This window comes from Lissotriton vulgaris, chromosome 11, assembly GCF_964263255.1.
Source record: "Lissotriton vulgaris chromosome 11, aLisVul1.2, whole genome shotgun sequence".
Taxonomy (NCBI): domain Eukaryota; kingdom Metazoa; phylum Chordata; class Amphibia; order Caudata; family Salamandridae; genus Lissotriton; species Lissotriton vulgaris.
In genome coordinates, this window is record NC_141699.1 from 71,041,462 (window position 1) to 71,066,772 (window position 25,311).

General features: G+C 46.4%; 1 protein-coding gene across 1 annotated transcript in view; it reads left to right on the top strand.

The window, feature by feature from the left end:
* The window catches only part of UBE2L3 (ubiquitin conjugating enzyme E2 L3), a 97,491-nt gene that overhangs the window by 40,941 nt on the left and 31,239 nt on the right, over window positions 1–25,311 (top strand). Inside the window, exon 2 of the mRNA XM_086942721.1 lies at window positions 16,730–16,825. Within this exon, the coding sequence (XP_086798847.1) occupies window positions 16,730–16,825 (96 nt within the window). The remainder of the gene's footprint in view (window positions 1–16,729; window positions 16,826–25,311) is intronic.

The window sequence follows — 25,311 nt, forward strand, 5'->3', positions numbered from 1 at the left end:
TAATAATACTGTATCGACTGAATAGTTTACATTAAGCCTCAAAAATGAATCTGTAGTTCTATTCCTTTAATTAAACTCTGCATTCTCGGTGTTATGACCATAGTGTCTGGACTGTAATGGACGAAAGGGAGTTGTGGTCCTTTGAAATTGTGAGTGTACTTAATGAGAACCCATAAGGGGGCTGATGCCAGGCCGAACTTGCGCTTTCTGTTCAAAATTAATGTTTTTAACTACTTTGGAGTTTGGTATAATTTTATGACTTTGTCAACAGGCAGAGTAGACTTGTAACCAGGTCATAAATAGTAAAATGTGAAAGGTGTATACTCAAAACATAATTTTTTAAAAATTTTACTTTAATATGCCTTCGAAATGACAGTATTTAATAAAATTAATGTCAAATCGTATCTGGTATACAGTAATGCATATCACAACAATGTATTGCCTAACGCACTACATAAAGAAACAATTGAGGCTGATTACCCCAACCATATGTTCTCAGCAGATGATTATTTTATTGTACCTGAACCCTCTCCCACATTGTGCGGCATGCTTCGAGTCCCACCCACCCTCAAAATCAAATGCTGCTTGAGTCGGATCAACTGTCTTTGTGTATTCTCCTTCAACAGGAGCTATCCTGAATAAAAGGAATACCATTTTATAGTGAGTCATTAATCTTAAGTGTTTGTTATAGGTGCTCCTTTTAAGTTTCTTTGATGCCTAATGCTGATTGTTATCCCTGCATCTACGAGAAATCGACATGTTTGAACAAACAGTAAAGCACTCACTGGTTAGTGGCCTTCTTTGGAACTTGGATCCCAAGCATCTGTCCACCCTAACTATTGTGTATCTTGTGTCCTTTGAACCAGGTATGATATAGAAATGTAATCACACTAGTTATCGGCTAATTAAATTGTTAAAAATTCATTGTGTTGGATTGTTTGACCCCAATCCACAATGCTTATATTGAAAATACTGCAAAATCACTGCTCGAAACTCATTTGACCACAGGACAATAGACAAAACAGTGTTTGTAACTTAACTTCAGTTAGGGCAGGTTATACACCGTATAACCTGGGAGGAAACAAATTCCTGTTGCACACTGTCAAGATGCCAATGTATTGTCAGGTTGTATCACAAAAAATGCTACTGAGAAACAATCTTATTGGGATCATCGAAATATATCTGAATTTACTTTGAGAAGAAATGCTGTCTTCAAGGGCCAAATATTACCTCTGTACTCTGCATGTTGCCGAGTTCGGCAAAATCAATGATATTAACTGCAAAGTATGCAGGATTAAGCATGCACATATGGCGTAATGTTGGCCTGGGGCCTCTGTGGTCTTCATTTTATGATTGTTGTTGCATGGCTTTGTGTGCAGCATTATCCCAGGGCCCCGAAATGGACACTCATTCAGATGAGCACCTCTGTTTCAAATGACTGTCGACACCTTTACAATTACGGAAACTTGCACATATGATCTATTTATACAAATCCATAGGGGATGAGCTGTGTGTTGTCGACGTAGGATACTATACTGAGTCCATACTGTCTGACGATGGCAGCGAGGGGCGCCAAGTAGACGTTGAAGAGCGCGGGGCTGAGCGATCATCCTTTGGGTACTCTGCAGCTGATGTTCGGAGAGAAATGGGGGGTGGGATCCTGATTCTTTGGGTTCTGCTGGTGAGGAAAGAGCGGACCCCTTTATGCTGGCGTCTTGGAGTCTGGTGGTGGGAGACGGTGTTGAAGGCTGCTGGGCTGCAGAATGTCCGTGGTCGAAGAGCGTGCAGGTGTCTGTGGCAGCGAGTAGGGTGGTCTCTGTGCTGTGGTTGCTGCAGAATCTGGATTGGGATGGGTCAAGGATGGAGTTCTCTTCTATGAATATCGTTAGTTGGACGTTGCCGATCTTTACTGTGTCTTTGGCCGCGAAGGGGAGAGAGATGGGTCGGTATTCTTGAGGCCCGTTGGATCTGCTGAGGGCTTCTTGAGGAGGGGCTTGACTTCTGCATGTTTCCTGTTGTCTGGGAATGTGCAGACTCCGATGGAGGAGTTGAGAATGCGTTGTAGCTCCGGTGAGATGGCGGCAGCAGCTCTGTAGAAGATGCGCGGAGAGCAGGGGTCCGTGGGGGCTCCTGAGTGAATGCCTTCATGGTCGATGCGGTGTCTTCGGTAGTGACTGGAGTCCAGAAGGAGATGGTAGGCTGACTTTCGTTGCTGTGGGGGGGGGGGGGCGGAGTGGGTTTGGTGTCCTGTGTCTTTGTATGTAGAAGTTGTCGTAGAGGGATCCTATTTTCAGGTGGAAGTAAGAGCCAAGTTTGTTGCAGAGGTTCTGGGCGGTGTGATGTCTGTGGCTTTGCTGGATGGCTTAGTTAATTCCTGGATGATGTTGAAGAGTTCCTTGGAGTTGCTGGTGTTGGTGTGGATTTTTTTATGGATGAAGGTCCTCTTTGTGAATCTGAGTTGGTGCTATTCTATCATGGCATTCTTGTAAGGGGAGTGGTCTTCTGAAGTTTTGCTGTTTCTCCAGTTCTCGAGACTTCTGCAGGTGCGCCTGGCTTCTTGGAGGTCGGTGGTGAACCAGAAGGCTTTCCTGGGTCGCTGTCTGTCAGGGTTGCGAAGGGGTAGCAAGTTCGTCTGCGCAGTTGGTGATCCATCTGTAAAGTTCTTTAGCTGCGTAGTTGGCGTCAGTCGTGTTGGGGGGAGCTTTGCTATTGTGGGTGGCGTTGAGGTGCTCCTCTGTGATCTTGCTCCAGTTCCTTTGCGGTGGGTGGGGTACTGGTTTGGGCGCTATGCTTTTTTTGAAGTGGAAGTGAACGCAGTAGTGATCCGTCCAGATGAGTTGCGTGATGTGGCTGAAGTGGATGTTACCTCCTGCGAAGATTGGGTCATGGGTGTGTCCTGCGTTTGGGTAGGGGTGGTGACGAGTTGTTTGTCAGAGGTTTGCACGGTTGTCCAGGAGGGAAGCAGAATTGAGGGTCACTGAGGTCGTCGAGGTGGAAGTTGAGGTCATCTATGAGTATGTAGTCTATGGAGGCAACGGCGTGGGGTGCGATGAGGTTGGCGATGGTAGTGTTGAACACGGTTCGAGGTCTGGAGGCGAGGGTGCCTTGTAAGGTCGTTCTGGGGCTGATCTGGATCTGGAAATGGGAGTGTTCAGTGGTGGACATTGAGTCATTCGTGCTGGAGGTGGTGAGTTGGAGGATCACTTGTGTGCGATGGCGCGTCCTCCTGGCAGGGGCGGTCTGGAGATTAGATCTCCACTGGGGGTCTGTGCAGGGAGCGCACGTTGAGGAGGATGCATCTTAGGGCTTCGGGCTGCTGGCTTCCTGCGGGGGGACGTTGGCCATGGCGGTGCTGAGGGTGGTGAAGGTTTGTCGGCAGGAGGACTGGCCATGGGTGATGGCCGGCACAGACAGCTGGCAGTTGTTCCTTCCAGGGTTGAGTGCGGAGAGGTCAGCAGAGTAGTAGCGGTAGGTGGGTGTAGAACCAGGGTCCCTGGCGCTGGTCGCGGATGGGCGCATGCGGGTTTAGCTTTGGCTGGCCAGTGGGGCAGCAGCCGTCACATAGGGAAGGGGGGATGTGCTGCTGGGAGGCGGGAACTGGCAGATAGAGGGGCCGCGGGGGGCAGTGGCGGGGAAGAGGATGGCGAAAATGGGCACGGAGGAGACCGATAAGAGCACAAACAATAGGCAAAATAAATAGAGGCCCAAAATTACAGGTAACAGAGGGACCAAAGACAGAAAACCGGCACATACACACAGACAACAGAAGAAGAGAAAGGCTCTCCCACTGGACCACCAGGGTTGAAGAGCAGGCAGGAGGAGGGCCTCGAACATCTACCTGCACAGGGCAGTGACACAACAGCGGAGCTACTGTGAGAGAACAGTCTCTGACCAGGAGGTCAGAGGTCTTGCTCAGACACCCAAGCAGCGGCCGCCATTAAATATTATTGTCGTTTGTTGAACCAACACTTCTTTGGCGCCTTTACTGTATCTATGATTCAGAAGAAGGGGGTGGTGATGAACAGAGTGTCTGAATTAAGCAGACCACTCTTACCCAGTCCAAAGATCAGGGCTTGATCCATCACTGTACCATCCCAGCTCAGAACCTGGCTATATGCAAATCAGTCTGTCCCTGGCCCAGTGCGTCATGGGAACAGGGCAGACTAAACTACCAAGCCAATTCTTCACCAGAAAGGAGACAAGCTTCCCGGGACCGGTTTCTGGCATTTCAGCCGTCGTCGGCCCGGCTTGCTTGAAACCTGATGGTGCAGTGAGCAAGGGACTCATGTCTTACTGTTTACTGTATCTAGACTGTCATGGCTGGACTTCTTTGTACATTTCTACATGTTTATTGATATGCAATCTTGAAACCTCTTTTAAAGTATGCACAAACTTCCAGCCCTGGTTTGGTACATAGATTGCTTGGGAAACAATTTTAGTTTTTTTCATTAGCTGCGCCCTCAGAGCAGCAGGTGCTTTTGTATAAGCTGAGGTTAAAAATTACTATTCTAAATCCAGCCGTGAAATATTTTTGAGAATTTTAAATCATTAAAAAAACAAGCCTTTGCAATGCAATAGGGCTTCCGTCTGAACTACCTGGAGAGGTGTGGCTCACTGGTTAGAGGCGGCAGGCCTGTAAGCAGAGAACGGCCGGGACCAGGGTTCAATTCCCGACACTGCAGGGTCCTGGACCAGGGGTCAACGGACTCGATAATTCTCGCCTCAGTGCCTACTCTAACCAGGGAACACACTCGGTAATTCTGGGCATTACGCTTGCCTCATCTCTACAACGGCCCCCCACAGACGCTGGGGATGCCCGGTTTCACCCTGGAGATACCCAGAAAGGGACCATCTCACAGGGAAAACCTGGACGGGTTCCCCAGCGGTCTGCAGCGCCAGGACATTCACTTAGAGTAACAGTTCGCTTTACAAATAGCCCACATTTACATTTAAATGACGATTCCTTTTATTTTTTTCAAACAGATCAATAAAGGTCATTTACAATGGCAACATCTCTAACTTTTTTAAAACGAGTACACAGCGTGCACTACAAAGATTTCCAAAATGTGTTCATGCGTCATGAAACAAATACATACATACATTTAAAAATCAAAAGTTCACTTAAAATCCAATTACGTTTTAAAATCCATTAAAGTGGCAGCCCTCAAAGTCATAGGACCGACGCTGCATTAGTGTATGTGGAAAGAGTGTGTGTGTGGTGGTGGGGGATGAGGAGGGTACCAACATAACTGGGGGTTGGGCAGTGTTGTTGAGGCAGAAGTACATGGTAAGGGGAGGCGCTGATGAAGATTGAAGCCTTCATTCTGAAATAAATCCTCTGAGCTCAGCAGGAGCAGCAGGAACGAGTCCTTGCTGCCACGGGGGTCAGTTACCGCCACGGGGTTGAGTTCCTCTTTCTGGCCACGGCCCCTGCTCTCCTCCTTCCTCGCTGCCTGCAGCAGGACATGCACGCCAGAAGCCTCTATTCCCCTCAGCCAGGGGTGTTTCTGGGTTTCTGTTTTTACTGCGACCTGGCGGCACACAACCGTCCCCGTGCTGTGCTTTATAAACAGATAAATAGAGCGGCACACAGCAAGGGGCGCTGTAAACACTTGGTTCTCTGTGCCAGTGTACATGGAGCAATAAACAGGAAGTGGGAAGCGTCTCATGCACTTAACCTTCCTGTCCGACGAGGCACTTATCTCTCTTTTCTGCCCATGAGCTACATCCGGCATGCAGAAAGCCCCCAGTGCGTTCACTGTAGCCCACCCCTAAAACACAGGTTTTTTTGCCCACGCATACAAAGCTATGCAAGCCAGCATGGGTACTTTATGCATTTACACGAGGCACACTGCAAACGCAATCACCCTTCCACGCCTAAAAGCCAAAATTATTGCCTCAAGAAATAGTTATGGATTCTCGTTAGTCCAGGCCGCACTCTTCTGTGCTAGTGGCTATCGGCCACACGTACCTTCAAATTGACACTCCGGAAAAAAACACAATTTGATATAGATCAGCTTATAGAAGCACTGATTCACAGCACCAGTGCTGGACTTCATGTCTGAGTCAGTGCAGATACGCCTCACTCTAGTAACAAAGTACTCGAACACCAGTGGCTAAACAAATAGACCCCTTCTTTTTGACCTACTGGCTTTGGTAATGCCCCGGTTACTTACCGGTAATCTTCATTACTCCGAGTCCATGTCTTCCTCGCCACAGTAATCTACATATGAGCCTCCGGCTCCACACAGAACTCCAAGTAAAATTAAAAGAGCAACGCTCTAGTCTCCCCTCCCTCCTCCAATATGGCCCCCGAGGCTTCCACCAATCCCATAAAGGGACACATATCCAGCAACTCAGCCTGAAAACCAAGCCGCAGACATGAAGCCACCACCAGGGCCGGGAGGGAAGGGAAACTATACTGTGGCGAGGAAGACATGGACTCGGAGTAATGAAGATTACCGGTAAGTAACCGGGGCATTACCTCCTCGTCCTGTCTTCCTCGCCACAGTAATCTACATATGAGCCGATACCAAAGCAATCAGCTTCATGTAAGGAAAACAGACCACCACATCAGTGCAGTGAAACATATTTTAATATACAGAGGCACAACAACCCAAAAATGGACAACCTCTTAAGGCACCCCAGCAGTCAAAACAGAAGAGGCAAATGAAACAGAACCCCCACCCCCAATCTGGAGGCGGTAATGGGACATGAAGGTATGCGGAGAAGACCACGTAGCAGCCCTGCAAACATCCTCCATAGACACCCCTTTGAAAGAAGCCCAGGATACAGCAACAGCCCTGGTGGAACGACCCTGAACAGGAAGAGACGGAACCACCGACACCGAAGCATAGGCCAAAAGAATGGCCTCCTTAATCCACCGACTGATCGTGGACAGGGAGGGCTTCATACCCTGACGCGACGAACCATAATTTACAAACAAGCAGTCAACCTTACAAAAGGGAGAAGTGCGAGAAACGTAAATCAGTAAGGCACGCCGAACATCTAAGAGGTGCAAAAGGGACTCCTCAGCCGAGGAGGGATCAGGACACAGAACCGGAAGAACCACCTCGGCAGACCGGTGAAAAAAAGAAGCCACTTTAGGAACAAAGGTGGGATGAGGGCGCAAGACCACACGGTCCGCCAAAACCAACAAAAACGGGGCAGAACGAAGGAAAGCACCCAACTCACCCACACGCCTGGCAGAGGCAATCGCCACCAGAAACACCACCTTGAGTCAAAAACTTCAGGTCCACAGACTCCAAAGGCTCGAACGGAGCCAACTGCAAGGAACGCAAAACTAAAGGAAGGTCCCAAGGAGGAGGACGCATGATAGGACGTGGCCGCTGGAAAGAAAGAGACTTAAAAAGTCGAGCAACCAACGGAGAAATGGACACCAAAGGCAGGACATGAAAAGCCCGAATGGCGGCCCACTGAGCCCGAAGGGTCGAGATGGCCAAACCCAACACAAACCCATCGTTCAGAAAGTCCAGAATGCGAGCCGGATCCAAAGAATCCAACGTCAGCCCACGATCAACACACCAAGAAGCAAAATGATCCCAATGCTTGGCGTAAGACTTAAGCGTAGAAGGCCGCCGTGACTGCTGAATGACACCAGCCACAGTCACCGAACAACCGCCACGTATCAGAGACTCCCTCTCAAGAGCCAGGCCCGCAGACCCAGGGAACGGAACACCGGCAGTGGAAGATGAGGACCCATCAGAGGATACGGCACGAACGGCAAGGGCCACCCCGGAGACACCGTCAATTCCCTCAGAAGGGGAAACCAAGGGCGACGCTTCCAACAAGGCGCAATCAGAAGCACCAACGACCCCTCCCTCTTGATTTTCTGTAGCACAGCCGGAAGCAGGGGAACAGGGGGAAAAGCATACAGCAGACCCTCCGGCCAAGGGAACGAAAGGGCGTCCACCCTCCAGGCGTCCCGGCAAGGCATAATCGTGCAAAAACAACGGGTCTGGGCATTGTCCTGGGAGGCAAACAGGTCCACAATCGGACAACCAAACATCATCCGCAATCTCCTGAACATCCACCTCGTGAGAGACAAGGAACCCATGGAAGGAAACACCCGGCTCAGACAATCCGCCACTGTGTTCTCCGCCCCAGGTAGGTAGATGGCAGACAGGGACAACAGATGCACCTCCGCCCAAGAACCAATCCGACGAGCCAGGCAACTGAGGGAGCGAACCCTGCACCCCCCTTGATGGTTCACATACGACATCACAACCTGATTGTCCGTCCGGATCTGCACGTGGTGACCCTGAACAAGAGCTGAGAATTCCAACAGACCCAGAAGGACGGCCTTCAGTTCCTTGAAGTTGGAGGAACATGACAAAACCGACTGAGGCCAAATCCCTTGAGCCGCCGAAACCCCCAGAGTAGCACCCCAACCCAGCAGGCTGGCATCGGTAGTGACCACGCGGGTGGGAACAATCAGAAAAGGGCGGCCTTTGGACAGATGACCCTCGTCCAACCACCAACCCAGGACCACCCGAACCTCCTCCGACATAGGAACCAGAACATCCATATCGAGGGAACAGGGGTCCCAATGCGATAAAATGTGGGACACCACCGGGTACATATGAAGGCGAGCCCATGGCACCGTCAACAAGGAAGCCGACATCAGACCCTGAACTCGCAACCACAGGCTCACAGGATGAGAAACCCCCACCAACAGGGAGCGAACAGCAGACATCAGGGACAAAACACGGGGAGGGGGCAGGAACACCATCCCCAACTGAGTCTTGAACAGAGCCCCAATGAATGTCAATTCTTGTGCAGGAACCAGGGAGGATTTCGGCACATTCACTAGGAACCCATGATGCGTCAGGACCTGGCACACCTTCTGGACATGCAACTCCGCCTTAGGAAGAGAAGAAGCAGAAATTAGAATGTCGTCCAGATAAGGAAAAACACTAACCCCCTCTCCATGTAAATGTCCAATAAGAGGAGCCAGAATCTTAGTAAAGATCCGTGGAGCAGAGCAGAGTCCAAAAGGTAATACCTGGAATTGGTAATGACGCCCCTGCACACAAAACCGGAAAAACTTCTGAAACTCCGGATGAAGAGGAACATGAAGGTAAGCATCCCTCAGGTCGATCGAAGCAAGGAAATCCCCCTGAGAGATCAGAGGAAGGATCAAAGGCAGGGAAACCATCTTGAACCCTCGGTGAGGGACGAAAGTATTCACCCACTTCAGGTCCATCACAGGTCGAAGATCCCCCGTGCGCTTGGACACCAGAAAAAGAATGGAGTACACCCCCTTCCCCACTTGGTCGCAGGGCACAGGAATCACCGCCTTTTTGACCACCATGGAAGCGATGCCGTTCAAAAGCGCCAACCGTTTCACCGGATCTCCGGGACAAGGAGTGGCCTTGAAATAGTCTGGGGGCGTCAGGGCAAATCCAATGCGCAACCCCTCCGAAATCACGCGAAGCACCCATTGGTCTGACACAGTCTCGCGCCAAGAGTCCATGAAGCAAGAAAGTCGACCCCCAACCGGACCGACACCAGGAGCGATCCAGTCAGGATTTGGAAGCAGGAGCGGAGGAGGCAGAAGCGCCGGAGAACCGGGACTTATCAAAGGAGGGAGCACCCCGGCCACGCCCCCGTCCCCGAAAGGGCTGACCAGCCCGGCCCCTCTTCGAGGTACCAAAAGACCGCTGGGAACCAAAAGCACGGAATCTGCCAGGACGGTCAGGAGCAAGCAGTTTACGGTCCTCTGCCGTCTTCTTCACCATGTCGTCAAGAGACGAACCAAAAAGTCTAACCCCAGAGAAAGGGATTTTCATAAGCAAGTTCTTCTGAGCAGCGTCAGCTTTCCAGGAACGGAGCCACAACTGACGCCTCGCAGCCACAGAGGATCCGGCCGCAGAAGCAGCAGCCCCCAGCGAATCAAAGGAGACATCCGACAGCAGACGGACCTGCTGCTCCATCATCGCCAGGGTAGAAGAAACATCCTCCCCTTGGTCCAACAACTCCGACAGAGACTGGAAATCCTTGAGCAAGGACTGGATAGTGTAAGAGGAATAGGCCGCCGCCCGGATAGAAAAATTTGCAGCCGCAAAAGTGCGTTTCACAGCACCATCCACCTTACGGTCAACCGGGTCCGTAGGAGAAGAGTCCTCCGAGACAACGGACCCATGTGAAGACATGCTCGCCAACAAAGAGTCAACCTTCACGGAGGCAGGGTATTTCACCGCAAAATCCTGAAGAGGGTACCTCCTACTCAAGAAACGAGGAAAGGAACCTTTGTCCACATCCTTCCATTCATTCTCCAGGACCTTCAAGACAGAGGAATGGAGAGGCAAAGAATCAGGCTCAGGACGATGATATTGCGAAAACAGATCGTCTTCCAGAGGCACCACAGAAGCAGGAAACACCAAGTTATCGCGAATGTGACCCAGCACCTCCTTCAGGTCGGCACCCTGCACAAAGCGCCCCTTGACATCAACCTCCTCCTCATTCTCAGAATCAGCAGGAGCAGCAGCGCCATCAACCCTCGCCTTCTTCGCAGGAGGGACAGGCACCTGACCGCTTAAAGCAGCAGACACAGCAGAATTGATCATTTGCTGCAACATCTCCATCGAAGGAATTTGCACCCCAGAACCAGAAGCCACAGCCAAAGAATCAGGAGCACGAGCATCAGCTGAAACATCCATGACAGTCAGCCACGTGAAGCAGTGCAAAACAAACACAGGCAAAAGGTAGAACAGCCCGTTAAAATAAGGGCCCGAGGTTGCCAAGCAACCCCACAAACCCCACCTCGACGCATGCTCAAAGAATAAATGCAGCCGGAAACGCCGCGCGCGCACCCACAGCCACAGACCGAGAGCAGAGCCCAGCCCAGCCGAGCCCTGAATGCGCCCCTGAAGGAGCAGAGAGCGAAGAGGCAGCAAACCATGCCGACGCCAACCGGCAGCAGGTAAGACAACGCCCACGGAAGCCTCCGGCCCCCACAGACAATGCCCCCGGCCGCGCAACGTCCGCTCAGCAGGACACGCGGCCGGCAAAAGGCAATTAACCAAACGGCCGACAGGACACAAGGCGTCCCGGCCATACAGCATACCCAGCCGCAATGAACGCCACGTACGTCCGCTAGGCAGGACACGAGGCACATAGGCAGAAGAAGGGGGGGAAAAAAATTAACATACACGCATTCGAATTCGAACGGAAATACACGCAACAGTGAAACGAACACTACTTTCCCCCAACCAGATACCAACGGACTAAGGGAACCGCTAAAGCAGGAACCCAGCCCACTCACCTGACCAGCAGGGAACACAGCACTCGGAGAAGTGCAGAAAAAAAGAACAGGCTGAGTTGCTGGATATGTGTCCCTTTATGGGATTGGTGGAAGCCTCGGGGGCCATATTGGAGGAGGGAGGGGAGACTAGAGCGTTGCTCTTTTAATTTTACTTGGAGTTCTGTGTGGAGCCGGAGGCTCATATGTAGATTACTGTGGCGAGGAAGACAGGACGAGGAGGTAATGTTTTACATGCCATTGCCGGACAGCATCACCAAAAATATATAAAAAAATGCTTATTTTTCATTTTTTTTTTTTTAAATCACACTGACGTGCGCAAGTAAGGAGCCATCATTCAGTTATAGTGGACTAGTTTGAAGATGTACACATCAACGTACATGCATGCACAAATGGCATGACACTGTATATATGACAAAGAAACTCCTTATTCAGATACAAAGCGACTCGCACACCAAGGTTAGTTTCAAGATTCAGTGTATTAGGTCAAATGGCGACGCGTACTTGTGATCGAAATGTGTCGCCATTTGACCTAATACACTAAATCTTGAAACTGACCTTGGTGTGCGAGTCGCTTTGTATCTGAATCGGAATAGAGTTTTTCTCTTCAACGGGTTCTGGCACCCGTACCTCGCACTGACCCAGACTGGTGAAGGTAACCAGCACTGCAGTACCTTGCTTACAAGAAATGGGGTCTGAAATCTCTGCACAAATCTCCAACGTTCCTTGCTGCCAAACTGCTCCATTCACAGAATACCTTGCTTGTATGGTCGACACCAAAGAACCCATTCTATTTTCAGAGAAAAAAAACTGTACGTGCAATGTTCAAGCTCATGAATGTGTTCACCAGACTTCAGACCCGTTCAACACATTTTACTTAATTTTAGTGACAAAGGAGATGCCTTATTAGCAAGCAAATGTCTAGTGCCTTCTCTCACCCATAACAACTACTCTACGGGTTTTTCTCAGCCTTTTCGTGTTCCATGTGTAATTTCCAGTTACTGCTGTTGCCAATAGCGGACATGTAGCTTTACATAAACTATAAAAATGCAAAGAAAAGTACAGCAACAAGATTATAACAAGCGGCAGGCAAATGTAAAAAAAAATGCCCGCGAGTGGTGCGCGAGCCGCTGCGAGGCATATATTTTTAATTATTGCGCCCGTGTCTGGCCACGATAATTGAAAACATGGGCTTTGGTGCGCGTAACAGACACCAATGGGCCATGGGCGGAGCAATGCGCACGACTTTGGCCTATTGCATGTTCTGTTTACGCACACAAAGCCCAATTGCGGAACCCAAAAGGGAGTCCGTTTTGAAACCCCGGATAAAAGGGCTCTCGCCTTCGCGAGCACTGCTGCGCAGTGCAACGCAGGGCGCGAGCCCTAAAAATTTAATGGAGAGGGATAGGGGTTTACAAAAAGTAACTTTGTGTTGCCAGCAGGTGCTGCCCTTGGGTGCTGATGAAAGTAAAACAGAGCACCTCTTGGAAGCCAGTGTCACGCATACCCCCGTATTCACCTGCCCCCCACCCCCCCGGTGCACACCTATTGATATGTAAGTGCGTAAGATTTTTATTAAGCACGCATTTGCCAAGGCGTCTTATCGCTAGCATTCCTGCCAATCTTCTGAAGATAAATGGAAAAGTGCCATGTCTCCAACAGTTTTCTAAAGGAGGGTATATTAGATTGAGATCTTAGCACAAGAAAGATACACACTCCTTCGCTGAGAGTTCCACTTCTGTTTATTGCATGTTACAATGGCAAGGCATAAAAATAAACAGATGACTACTGCGAGGGGTGAATTAACGAGATCATGTGGAATGCCGTTTTAACCAGGAAAATTGTTCTTAGTTAAAAAAAAAAGCTGCTAAAAGTGCATGAGAGTTGGTGTTCTCTGTAAGTGTGGGTTTGGGGTACATTCTCTCCTTAGTGGAATGAAGCCCTTAAAGATCTCGTATGGTCGCTAGTTGTTGTTGATCAAATACCTGCCTTGCTGCATCCAGCAGAAGAGGTCTGTCTGTGCACTGGGGTCGTCTGCCTGGCACACTGTTTTGTCGCCTCGGCAACAAGCAGCATTAGCAGGATCTCTCCATTCTCTAAACATGGACCACCAAGTCAACAACGCTTATGTACTGAGATGCTAAAAGACACGTGGTGGTGTTGGTGTCCATTAAATATTAAGCCTGAATGGCATTGCATTTACAGGATCACTCCATTCTCAAAACATGGACCACCAAGTCAACAATGCTTTCATTCTGAGATGCAGAGACACATGGCGGTTGTGTTAATGAAATATCAAATTAGATGCTTGGATAGCACAACATTGCTGTCTTCCTTTCTAAATATTGCCAGTGTTTCCGGAAATGGAAACATTAAGGGGCAAGCTAGAGACCGATGAAGCAGCCAAACATGAGAAAGGTACCCCATTGCCCAACAAAAGCTAATGAGCAGAGAACTTCATTGATCCAATTGAGTGTTGAAAGGATGAGCATGTGTTCTATATGTGCCTTGTGTTATGCATACTGATCGGATATGGCATGTTACCTGTCACAATTCTCAAATACCTATTGTAGGGATAATGTACATCTCTCCTCTCAGTGCTGCACAGTCCTTCGAGAGGCTGACTTAGATATATCACTGTTTTATAAAGTTAGGGGTCAATATAAAACTGTCGATGGAGATGTTATGTGAAACAACATGTATTTTTCGAGAGTACTCTAGGCCGATTGTGCAAGTAAGTCAAATCCTGAGATTGTGTGAAATAGATTTGAAAGCGTGACCGCAACATCATAACTCAGCGCCTAGGAGTTGTGTATTATTAACTCTGGTGATTGTATTTCATGAGTTTCCTAATTTGGTTGCACTCCTGTATTCTTTCAGTGCCTAAAAGTGCCTGTGGTGCCTTACACAGCTGCCTCCTCGTGGCGCTACGTAAGAACAAAATATTTATATAAATTCAGGGGTAAAGAACTGACAGTTTATCATTGCACAGTGGTAAGCTTAAGGACAGGGGTTCTCGCCTAGCGCAGGGGTATGCTTTAAGGTAGCAGTTCTCTCTGAGAACAAGGGTAAGCTTCAGTTTAAGAGCATTGGAAGGATAAGCTTTTGAGATGGGACTCCAACCAAAAACAGGAGTGAGCTTCAGAGATTGGGGTACTACAAAACCAGGGGTACGTTTCTGAGCCGGGGGCTAGAGGCAGATTGTTCGGCGGCATCCGGGTACCCTTTACAGCAGGGTTACACTCAGAGAATGGGGGTAGTCATTGATTCCTGATGAAGATTTAGTACCAGTCAAGAACAGGAGTTCACTTCAGAGCAGGGTTTCCCAGCAAGAGCAGGGAACGCTTTAGAGCTGAGGTACTCTGAAATTAAGAGTGCGCTTCAGAAAAGAGGGTACTCTACAGTGGCAGACTTAAGTTTCAGAGCAGAGGTACTCCTGAGTATAGGGGTAAGCTTTAGAGCAGGGGCACTGGGTAAAAGGGATTGTCAGGAACTAGCTTTAATGTGTTATCCTCGAGGGCTGGCCCAAGTGAAGTTGATAATTTAACAATCATTTGATTATAAATCCCAATGTATCTGTTGTGTGAGCATTCATAAATACCCATTGTAGAAATAGTCACTGCATTTGGGCCCTGTGGTCCTCCATGGCTATGTACCCATCCTGTAGCTCTGTTGGGAAGCAGGAAGTGGGCAAAATGGATGAGCCTGGTCGTGTATCTGTTCCATCAAAATCTGTTTGTTCTCAGTTGCATCAAAGACCGAATCTACACCTGCTGTTGTTGGAAAGTTTATTGGGGAAGTTGTGCAATTTGGCACATTGTGCCATGGTAAACATGCTCAGGGCCTTTCTGCGACACTCGTCTGTTCCAGCTAAAATGGCAGTTTCAGTGGTCTAATATCGTCAGGCTATTAACTCTCCAACCCAACTGCATTTTGAATTGGTTAGCAATGCCCAGAATTGTACGTAGTAAATTAGAACTGTTATTTTTCAGGCTCGAGTTTACATGAGGATATTACCGGTTTCACCCCTCACTTGGTTGAAAAGGTGTGTTGGAAGGTTTGTGTTTTGCTTCATGATGTGTTTAGGTTGAATGTACTGCAGTGTGTTCAATGGTAACTTAAACTCAAATTGCTTCCCATACGATTTTACAATAGGATGTAGAATAGTTTCACACACTTCCTTCTACAGCGATTAAGCTTACAACCATAAGAAATTTGCTGTAGTCATTGCAGTGTTTCCTCATTTCTGTGCCCTCTTTGTTGTAAATTCCCGTGTTAGCACTGGTTTCCTTCCTCTTGTCGTTATTTGATTTAACATTATTATTATTATTGTTCTCTTTGACTTAAAAAGTGGCCATTTGATGCGGAAATTCGGATATTCGTGTTCGAGCCATTGTTCACTTTTCCTTGGATTGAGAGAGCCTTTTTCATGATCAGTCTCATTTAAGAAGTTGTTTCTCAACATCAGTCTGGTATTTTATGCCTGTAGAAATGTGGATGTTTAGAAATGGTGAACGTTGTCCAGTTTAATTCTGACATTTTCTAATGTTTGTACTGGCATTTGGTTGTTGACTGCTAGGCAATGATTGGTGCAGGCTCTGTGCTTAAAATTGTAAGTGATGCGGCTTCTATCGTTTTCATTGAGACCACTTTTTAATCAGAAGATCTTGATTGAATGTGTTCCCTTGGAAGGGGACTCATTCGAACCCTCTTACCTGTTGCTCAGGAAACAAGCTTTCACATAGATTAAGACCTATTGGCTTTGCCTATGTCTTTTAGCCATGTTGTACAGCAGCGCGGCTGCTGCTGTTCAGTGTAGCTAAAAGTTAGTTGCATGGAGTAGGGTAGGGTGGGGTGGCGTAGAGAAGTACATGTGCGGGTGTCAACTAAAGCGTCCATAGAGAAGGCAGATAGAGTGAAAGCAACATAAATAATAAGCCTATAGTGCATTGCAAAAAGACAGGAAAATACACAAACTTGGTCCATGCTCCAGGGAGGAGCTTCCACAAGAAGGAAGGGAAGCTTGCAGGAGCTAAGTAATCAAAAGCTTGGAATGAGTGACAATGAAAACAACTAATGGAATGCTTTGGGGGGCTGTAAGCCCACTGAATTGTAAACAGTGTCTCGCAGCACCGTGCATGCAATGTGTAGGCAAGACCTAAAAATCAAAGGCTATTGTTTGTGGTGCCTGCTTGCAGTTTCATAGTCTTCCCCCTTAAACGAGTATGTTTGTTTTGTATTTTACCAGTTTTTAAAACTGCACAAATGCAATTCTGCCATTTTAATTTGAAGTCTGTCTAGATAGTTTGCAGAATTGCAAGGTATGGGGTTGATTTAGAGCACAGACCCTCCCCAAACTTATCAGCATTTTTCTCTCTGGAATCATAAATGTGTTTTGTCATTTTAATAGTATGACATTGATTAACCATTTTCTTAATCTTTCAGGAGCTCGAAGAAATCCGCAAATCTGGAATGAAAAACTTCTGTAACATCCAGGTTGATGAAGCAAATTTGTTGACTTGGCAAGGACTCATTGTTCCTGTGAGTATACAGCACATTAAACAGTTCTTTGGCGCGTAAGATGTGTCCGCTTCACTGGGCTAGGAATAGGTTGACAGACCATCCGGGTTGCAATATCTTTGGCATCTGTTAATAAAAATTAAAAAGTAATGCAATATTTGTCATTTATGAGGTCGCTTCAAGCTTAAGAGTTGGGTAAATAGTTTTTGGTCTGAGATCCACCCTGATGCCATGCCCTCTCTGTTGTAAATCTTGTTAGTCCGTGGAAAATGTGTTCTATTTGCAGAAAGTAATAGTTTTATATAGTATTGTTTTTCTGACGATATTTGTCCACTTTCTAAAGGTGAAAATGTATAAAGGGGTATTTGCCCAAATAGCTGATTCATTCTTTACAACCTCATGTTTTGTGGAATAAAAAGGAATTTACACAGGTATCCATGCTGTTGGCACTAAATGCTGTCTGGTCGCCCTTTTAAGGTCGAAGCCTACCAGACTTCACAACTGTCTGGTTTGCTAATGACTTCTTGTGGGCATTCTAATCGCTTCCCTGGAGTAGCATTTTACCCATTGCTTGGTATCGGCTTTGTGGTTTGCAACTCACATGTGCTTGCTTTCTATTTGCTGGCTTTGTTTTAGGCCGTCAAGCTTGAATCTGGCCCTCCAGTAAGCATCCCTTGTTTATTTTATCCTTCCGAATTTTTGCCCTCTGTAAAAGCCCTTTTAAATCTTGTTCTTGTCACGTTCGCTGTGCATTCAAAGGTTATGGTCAAACTTTGGGCTCTATATACTGAGTGCGCTTGGTGTTTTACGTTACTTTTGCTGACTTCAAAAAGAGAGAATTATGTGACAGTTCATCCTGCTGAGTACCCATATGAGTGGGCAAGCTGTAGGATTTATTGTTCTAGCATACAACAAAAATGAACTGTGCTGATATTTTAGAATACATCAGAACTAGGATAGTAAAGTTGAAGCACTTTTTGGGGTTATTCCGAAGTGTGATGGAAACAAATATATCCATACACTAGGTGATGACGTTGCCACACATCATTTGCTGACAGTAAAACTGTATGCAAATGTAATGTTCATTTAAATTAGATATGGGTTGTCTGTAAAGGCACTGTGCTACCACACCATACATACTCCATAGTCCTCCACTCCACATTATACTACTCCACTCTACCCATGCCACTCCACCCCACCACAGTCTACCCCACACCACTTTACTCCAATTTATGCCACTCCAATATAGACCACTCCAATTTATCCCTACCCCAAAACGACCCCAAGCCAATCTACCCTACTCCATTATAATCCACCCACTCCATTCCAATTCCCCCTACTCCATTCCAGTTCCCCCTACTCCTCCCATTCTACTCCACATCCAGTCTATCCCAGTAAATCCTACTCCAATCTACCCTACTCGATTTGAATTGACCCTGCTTATTCCCATCTACCCTACTCATTCCAGTCTACCCTACTCCATTTGAGTCTACCCAACTCTAATCCGCCTCACTCCAATCTACTACAATTCACCCAACTCCACTCTACCCCACTCTAATCTACCACACTCCATTCTAATCTACCCTACCAGGGCGAGAGAAATTCACTCGACCGCTCGCATTTGCGAGTCAGATTAATTCAGGACCAGCTATTTTTAGGTCCTACTTGCCCTTTTTGGTGAGTAGGAATACAAACTGACACTTGACCTCTGCCTCTGAAAGCAGAAGAAATGTGACAAAATAGCAAGATTTAAAGGCATCTTTATTACCCACAAAGCAAATGAGCAATAAAAATGCTTTTAAATCTTGTTAACTTGTCACAATTGCTCAGCTTTCAGAGTCAGATGTCAAGTGCATTTCAGTTAGGTCGAGGCGATTTTGTAGGTAACTAGACCTGCAGGTCTAGTACATTTTCAATGATTTTTTGAGCCCTGCCTTCTCCACCCAATTGACCGTACTCTATTCCAGTCTACCCTACCCATTGCAATCTGCAATACTTTATCTAACTCCCCTCTACCCCAATCTAACAGACTCCAAACTACCACTATCTACCCCAATCCAATCTTTTTTTTTTTTTTTTTTAGAAGTATTTTTATTGTTCACAGGCTGACAAGGAAGAAATACATGAATTCATTAATACATATGTTAGCGGACATGTATATGCAATAAAGAAGGCAGGACATGAGAAAACAAAGGGAAAATACAAAAGAAAGAGAGGATAATAAATTAATTCACTAATACATGTTTAAATGACCGGCCAAAATGTGTTGTCCTGGAGACGCTGGTTATTAATATCATTAAAGCATGATATTTGCCTATACCCAATAAAGGAAGAAAGCGCCATCATTCCACAAAAGTTCCCCAATTTTTTTCATGTTTGCTCAATGAGCGTGTTCCCCTAATATTCGCTAAGGCTAGTTCCATCGAATGAATCTCGGTTACAAGTGCCCACCAGTCCCAGACCGTGGGTGGTTCGGAGCAGGTCCAAGCTCTGGCCAAGGTTAGCTTGGCACAATACATAAGTATAGTAACCAAGGCTGCCTGTGGGAAAGAGACGGGATAGGTGTCTAACAAAACAGAAGCAGCCGTAAATATGGGCAGCTGGATCTGCTTCATTTTCAAAACCTTCTGAATATCACCCCAGAAGGCCTTAAGATTAGGGCAGGAAAACAGCATATGTGCCAGATCGGCTGCATCAATGGAACATTTGGGGCATTTTGTGCGATCGCTGTAGGGATTATTAGAAGACCATTTGGAGATTCTTTCGGGAGTGTAGTATAACATGCACGTTGTTCTAAATTGTTGGAGCCTTAGACTAGATGATCGTACTCGCTTGTTAATATTTATCAGGGAGCACTCTATTTGTTTAGATGTTATATTTGAACCCAGTAATCTACTCCACTTGTCAGCTAATTTAGTACAGTCGTTTGATTTAAGATCGATTAGAAGTCTATAAGCTTCGCTTATTACTGACTTGCTTTTTAAAGAATATAAACAGGTCCATATATCACAGTCAAAAACTTCCAGAACTTGTTTTTTGTTGATCAGTTAGTCGTGCAACTGTAAGTGTTTGTACCTCATGTTTTCAGGTAAGTCATATATCAATTTAAGAGTGTTGAAGTCTAAAAATCCTTGTGTGCCATATAGATCCCCTAAAACGCTAATTCCTGACCTAGACCAACCATGTGCGATGTCATTAAAGATTCCCGGAAGACCCGGGTTGCCCCACAGTAGTAGCTTTGAATGGAAAAAACTTGTTTTACAGAAGGTTGGTATATTGCCCCAAATCTTTGTCCCTTGCGGTCTTGAATTTAACCCTTTTGTAGTAATTAGGGTCGTTTGCTCTTAGCAAAAACATATTTGAATCAAGTTTTAACATAAGAGTGGAAAAACAGTGCCCCTCTGTTAAGTAGAGAACGGAGGCGAATAACAAAGGCAGACCAAAAGTACAGCTTGAAGTCAGGAAAGTTAAGCCCTCCCTCATTCGTATTGTTTTTCATAAGATTCAGCAACCTTCTCGGTTTTTTGTAGTCCCAGATAAAGCTGCTGAGTGCTCCGGCGAGTTTCTTGAAAAACTGATTATTTAATGCCAGTGGGATGGATCGAAATAAGTACACATATTTAGGCAATACCTTCATCTTAATTAGGTTGATTCTGCCGATTAAATTCAGGGGTAGTCTGTGCCACTTTTTTAATAATAGAATAGTGGATTTAGTTAGTTCATTGTAATTTATATTGTTAATTTCCTGTAGTTTAGCCGTTATTTTGACCCCTAGTTATGTAGCAATTTTGCAGATCTCAGGAACCAACACTGCTGGAGTGTAGTTATCTATAACGTGTCTTTTGTAGGTTGAGTTTGTAACCAGACACCTTCCTGAATTTGCCGGCCTCTAGGGCGATTCCCTGTAGTGCCTCAACAATATCTTGTGAGTAGACCGCGATGTCATCGGCATATGCTGTTATTTTTAGCACCTGTGAGCCTGATCTAAAGGGTACAATCTGGGTTTGGGACTGAAGAGCAAACAAAAAAGGTTCCAGTGAGAGGGCAAATAAGAGGTGATAAGGGACATCCCTGACGAGTGCCACGTAAAATTAAAAAATCTGGAGAGGTCAGACCCCCGTAGCTAGTGCAGGCCGTTGGATTATCATACAGCGCCTGTATGCCCCGCAAAAATTGCCCCCCGAAACCCATTTTGGACAATACGCACCAGAGATAGTTCCACCCCACTCGGTGGAAAGCCTTCTCGGCATCTAATAGGATCATGCCGAGTGGGGTGGATTCAGTTTCTGCGACATCGAATGCCGTGATGGCCATATTGACGTATATTGTAGTATCTCCCCGGTTATGAACCCATGTTGCTGTGGGTTAATAATTTGAGGCATGATAGGGGCTAGTCTTAATGCTAGAATTTTTGCAAATATTTTTGCGTCCGTATTTATCAGAGTTAGGGCGGTATGACCCTCTCTCCTCCCTCTGCTTGTCTTTCTTCAAGAAAAATATTATTTTCGCCCTATTCCGTGATTTGGGAGCTTTTCCATTTGACCCTACAGATTGAATAACCTTCAGTAGCAAATAATCTAATTCCTCTAAACACGCTTTATATATCTCCAACGGTATTGTGTCCTCCCCTGCCGCTTTTCCTACGGGTAATAGAACGATGGCCTGATGTAATTCTGCCATGGTTATATCGTCAGACAGTGAGTCCATCTCTAAAATGTTCTGTATGTTTATTGAGTGCTCTTCGACGTATTCCTGTATATCGTCTAGGTTAGGCTCAGTTTCTGGAGTATATAATGTTCTATAAAAATCAGCAAATTGTTCTAGTATATCTAGTGGCTGATTATAAATCTTATTACCGGCCCCCCGAATATTTGTAATCGTGGAGCTTGCTCTGTCCTCAGCAACTTTATAGGCAAAATTTTGCCGATTTTGCCCCCCCCCACCCCCCCCCCCCCCCCCCCCCCCACCCCCCTCGTATTGTGCTATTTTAAATTTATGTATCTTGGTGCTGCTTTTCTGGATAAACTTGGTCTTAGCTTCGCTTTTTAATAAACCAAGTTTGAGGCCGATTTCTGTGATCGTTGACAGATTTAATCGGAGTGCTGAGGCCAGTAGCTCTTCTTGGGTGGTTATTTTTGAGATCAGCATATCGTTGTGTTTTTTACGTTCCAAGTTTTGTCTAATCACATAAGCCTGAGTGAAACCCCTAATACTTGCTTTGCAAGCATCCCATACCATATTGTATGTAGCTGAGTCTATGTTAATATCTATAAATTCTGTAAGATGTGATTTAAGCTGCGTCATGTAGAGTATGTCTGAAACTAAATGTCTGGGAAAGGAAAATGGTCTGGGAGAAGTCCTGGTATGTGTTGTTGTAAATATCAGCATTATTGCATTGTGATCAGAAGAAATTCGGGGGCATAAAAACATGGAACTAACCTTCAATAGGTTATCGCGTGTTAATGCCATATCCAATCTTGAACAAAGTTTGAGGCGCGGAGTAGTGAGTATACCCCAGTGTTTTTGGATATAAATACCGCCAAGCATCTTTAATGTTGTGGATACGGCATAGGTCAAGAATGGACGACCTGGTTTTATGCATCCTTTGATAGCTACCAGACCTAGTTGTGTCTATTCTGTAGTCCATGATACAATTAAAATACCCCATGATAAGTTATCCCTCCCAATCCAAAAGATTAATATTCAGCTGATCAAAAAGGATAGGCTCATCTGTATTGGAGCCGTAGACCACACAAAGAACATATTTGTGGTTCTAACAGCTAATCTGCGCTACTGCCCAACTGCCACCCTTGCCACAAGAGGTTTGTGTTACTTCAGCCCTAAATCGCCTGTCCTTGAGGCTAGCAACCGCTCTTGTGGAGTACCCGAAGGTGGCGCAAACCACAATGTCGTATCCCAATTGATTAAGTAGATTTTTATCCTTTCCTGCAATATGCGTTTCGGATAAGAGAACAAAATGAGGGTTGTGTAGTTTTAGTTCTTCTTTAACCAAACATCTTATTCTTGCTATTTAGCCCCGCTACGTTCCAAGTTAGGCACTTTATTTCATACATTTGTAAATGAAAAAAACCTTAAACCCATCTCCAGGTGTCCAAGCGTCCTGGTGAGTTTCCTATTCCTCATGCCATTAGTAGACAAAATAAAAAAACTAAAATGTCCTCGCAGCATTCTACCCCATCAGCCTGAAAGCAAATTTTACTAATTACCCCCCCTCCCCAGCCCCCCATCCTGCGGAGAAAAACACCCCCCTTCCCCCCTAGCTCTTACCCCGGCCGGGGAAGAGCCACCCTTCTGCAGCTGCTGCCGCTGGAGAGGCAGCATGCGTAGCAAGTCACCTTAAGAGGCCCCCACCCTCCCTCTATCTTGAACAATTTACCAAATAAAGCAAAAAACAAACTAGGCGTTTTTCAAATTCTCAGTGATGCATAAAAATAGAACCCCCCCCCCGTGCAACCAATGTTCCTAAGTACCGAACACTCCAATTGAGATTAGCACTTTGCGCATACAGTTAAAACTAATTCTTTAAATTATTTTTAAGTCTTGCTCTTGCCCGCACTGGTGCTAGCTAGATATGCTTCTGCTTCCTTTGCATCAGTAAAGAAATGAGTGCGTCCGTTTTTAATGACCTTAAGACAGACAGGTTCCTGAAGAAACGCCTGACCCCCGCTAGACTTAATTGGATCTATCAGTTTGCGAAGCATCCACCGTCTGTCCATTGTTTCCTCACTTAAATCAGAGCGAGCAAAAATTGAGAGCTCACCTATAACAATAGGGGTGTTGTGACGAGCTCTCTGCCAAACAGCCTGGCGCAATAAGAAATTACCAAAAAAAATTAGAAAGGGACGTGGAAACTGATTCTCCCTGTTCCTCTGAACCAAAGGCAGACGATGAGCTCGCTGAATTTGTGAGTCCCACTCCGCTAGGTCTGGGAAAGCTTTCTGAAGCAGCCCCACTAGGTAGGCCCTCGGATCAGATCCCTTTGATTCCTTTGATCCCTCCGGTATCCCAAAAAGTCTCAGATAGGATAGTCTGTCGATTTTCCAAATCTTTCGACCTTCAGTTGGAGCACTGATAGCTGAGTCTCATGTTTGTCAACTGCGATCGTCGTATTTGTGCTCGTTTCCTCAATCTCGACCACCCGTTGTTTGAAGTTCAACAATATCCTGTGAAATCCCCCCAAATTTGGTAGTAAGTTCCTGTAGGGAAGATTGTACTTTACTGTTGTCCTCCCTCAGTTGAAGGTAATGTTCCTGCGCTTCAGCCCGTTGATTGCTCAGTATCTGGAGTATTCTGTCTAGTGGAGAGGAGTCAGTCGCTTCTTGCCTTTGTCTTTGTTCCTCTTTAGAAGCACTCAGATGTTTACCCATCTCTGGGTTGGCTAAAGGTGTCATTACAAAAGGAGAGTCCCCGGGGGAGGGGAGAGTGGCGTCTTTCACTGAAGTAGCTGCGATTGCATTAGGTTGTGGAGTTTCATCTTCCAATATTGGTGAGTCAACCACGAATTCTTGCATCGAGAGCTGTGCTTGATCAGTTGACCCATCCAATGACGGGTTAGGTGAGACAGTTGGGGCACTGCTTTCCAAGGCAATAGGACTGGTGGTAGTGCGGTGCACTACTATAATAGGCATAGTTTCTGTAGGACTAGCCCCTGATAGTCTCAGTGTCATATTTTTAACTAAGCCTTTTGCTTCAATCCATTTTCTCAAAGGACTTTTGTCCAGAAGAATCTTCTTTGGAATTTGATTGTTTGCGATGGGTCGGTTTAATATGGCACCAGCCTTACCACCTTTCTTTGCCCTGGGCTTGCTTTTGTGTTTACGTCCTCTTCTTGCTCGAGATTTTGTCGTGTTATCTGTGTGGTCGTCCTTCTCCCCCAGCTCATCTTCGGTCTCTGCGTCATAATCCTCAAAGGAGCCTTGTTCGATAAATTCAATAGACTCCGTGTGCTCCATAAGTTCGATGGGTTCGATAGGCACCACACTTTCTTCTGCTAGCCCGTCTGTCTCGACTGCGAGGTCAGGAATAGCTGGTTCAATGAGAGGTGATAAACCCGTGATAACAGCACTCACTCCTCCTGTCGAGATCTGTGCGTCTGTTCTTATATCAGAACACAAGTTATCCATTATTTCTACCCTTTCGGCAGTGACTGACTCGCCAGTCTGTATCAGTGACTGCTCTATCCCTTCCAAACCCACAGGAGTGTTGCAAATATGTGAGATTAATCGTTTATGCCCCGATGTATCAGATATTTTTTCGGTCACACCCAACTCACTCTAATCTACCCCAGTCCATACACTCCTCCCCAATCTACCCCACTTAAATCCCTTCTCTACCCAACTTCACTCTACCCCAGTCTACCAAACTCCAGCCTAACACAATCCACCCCACTCCAATGTACCCCACTCTATTCCAATCTACCCAGATCTAATCCACCCAGTCTATCCTACTTGGTTTCAATCTTCCTCGCTCCACTCTACCCCACTTCT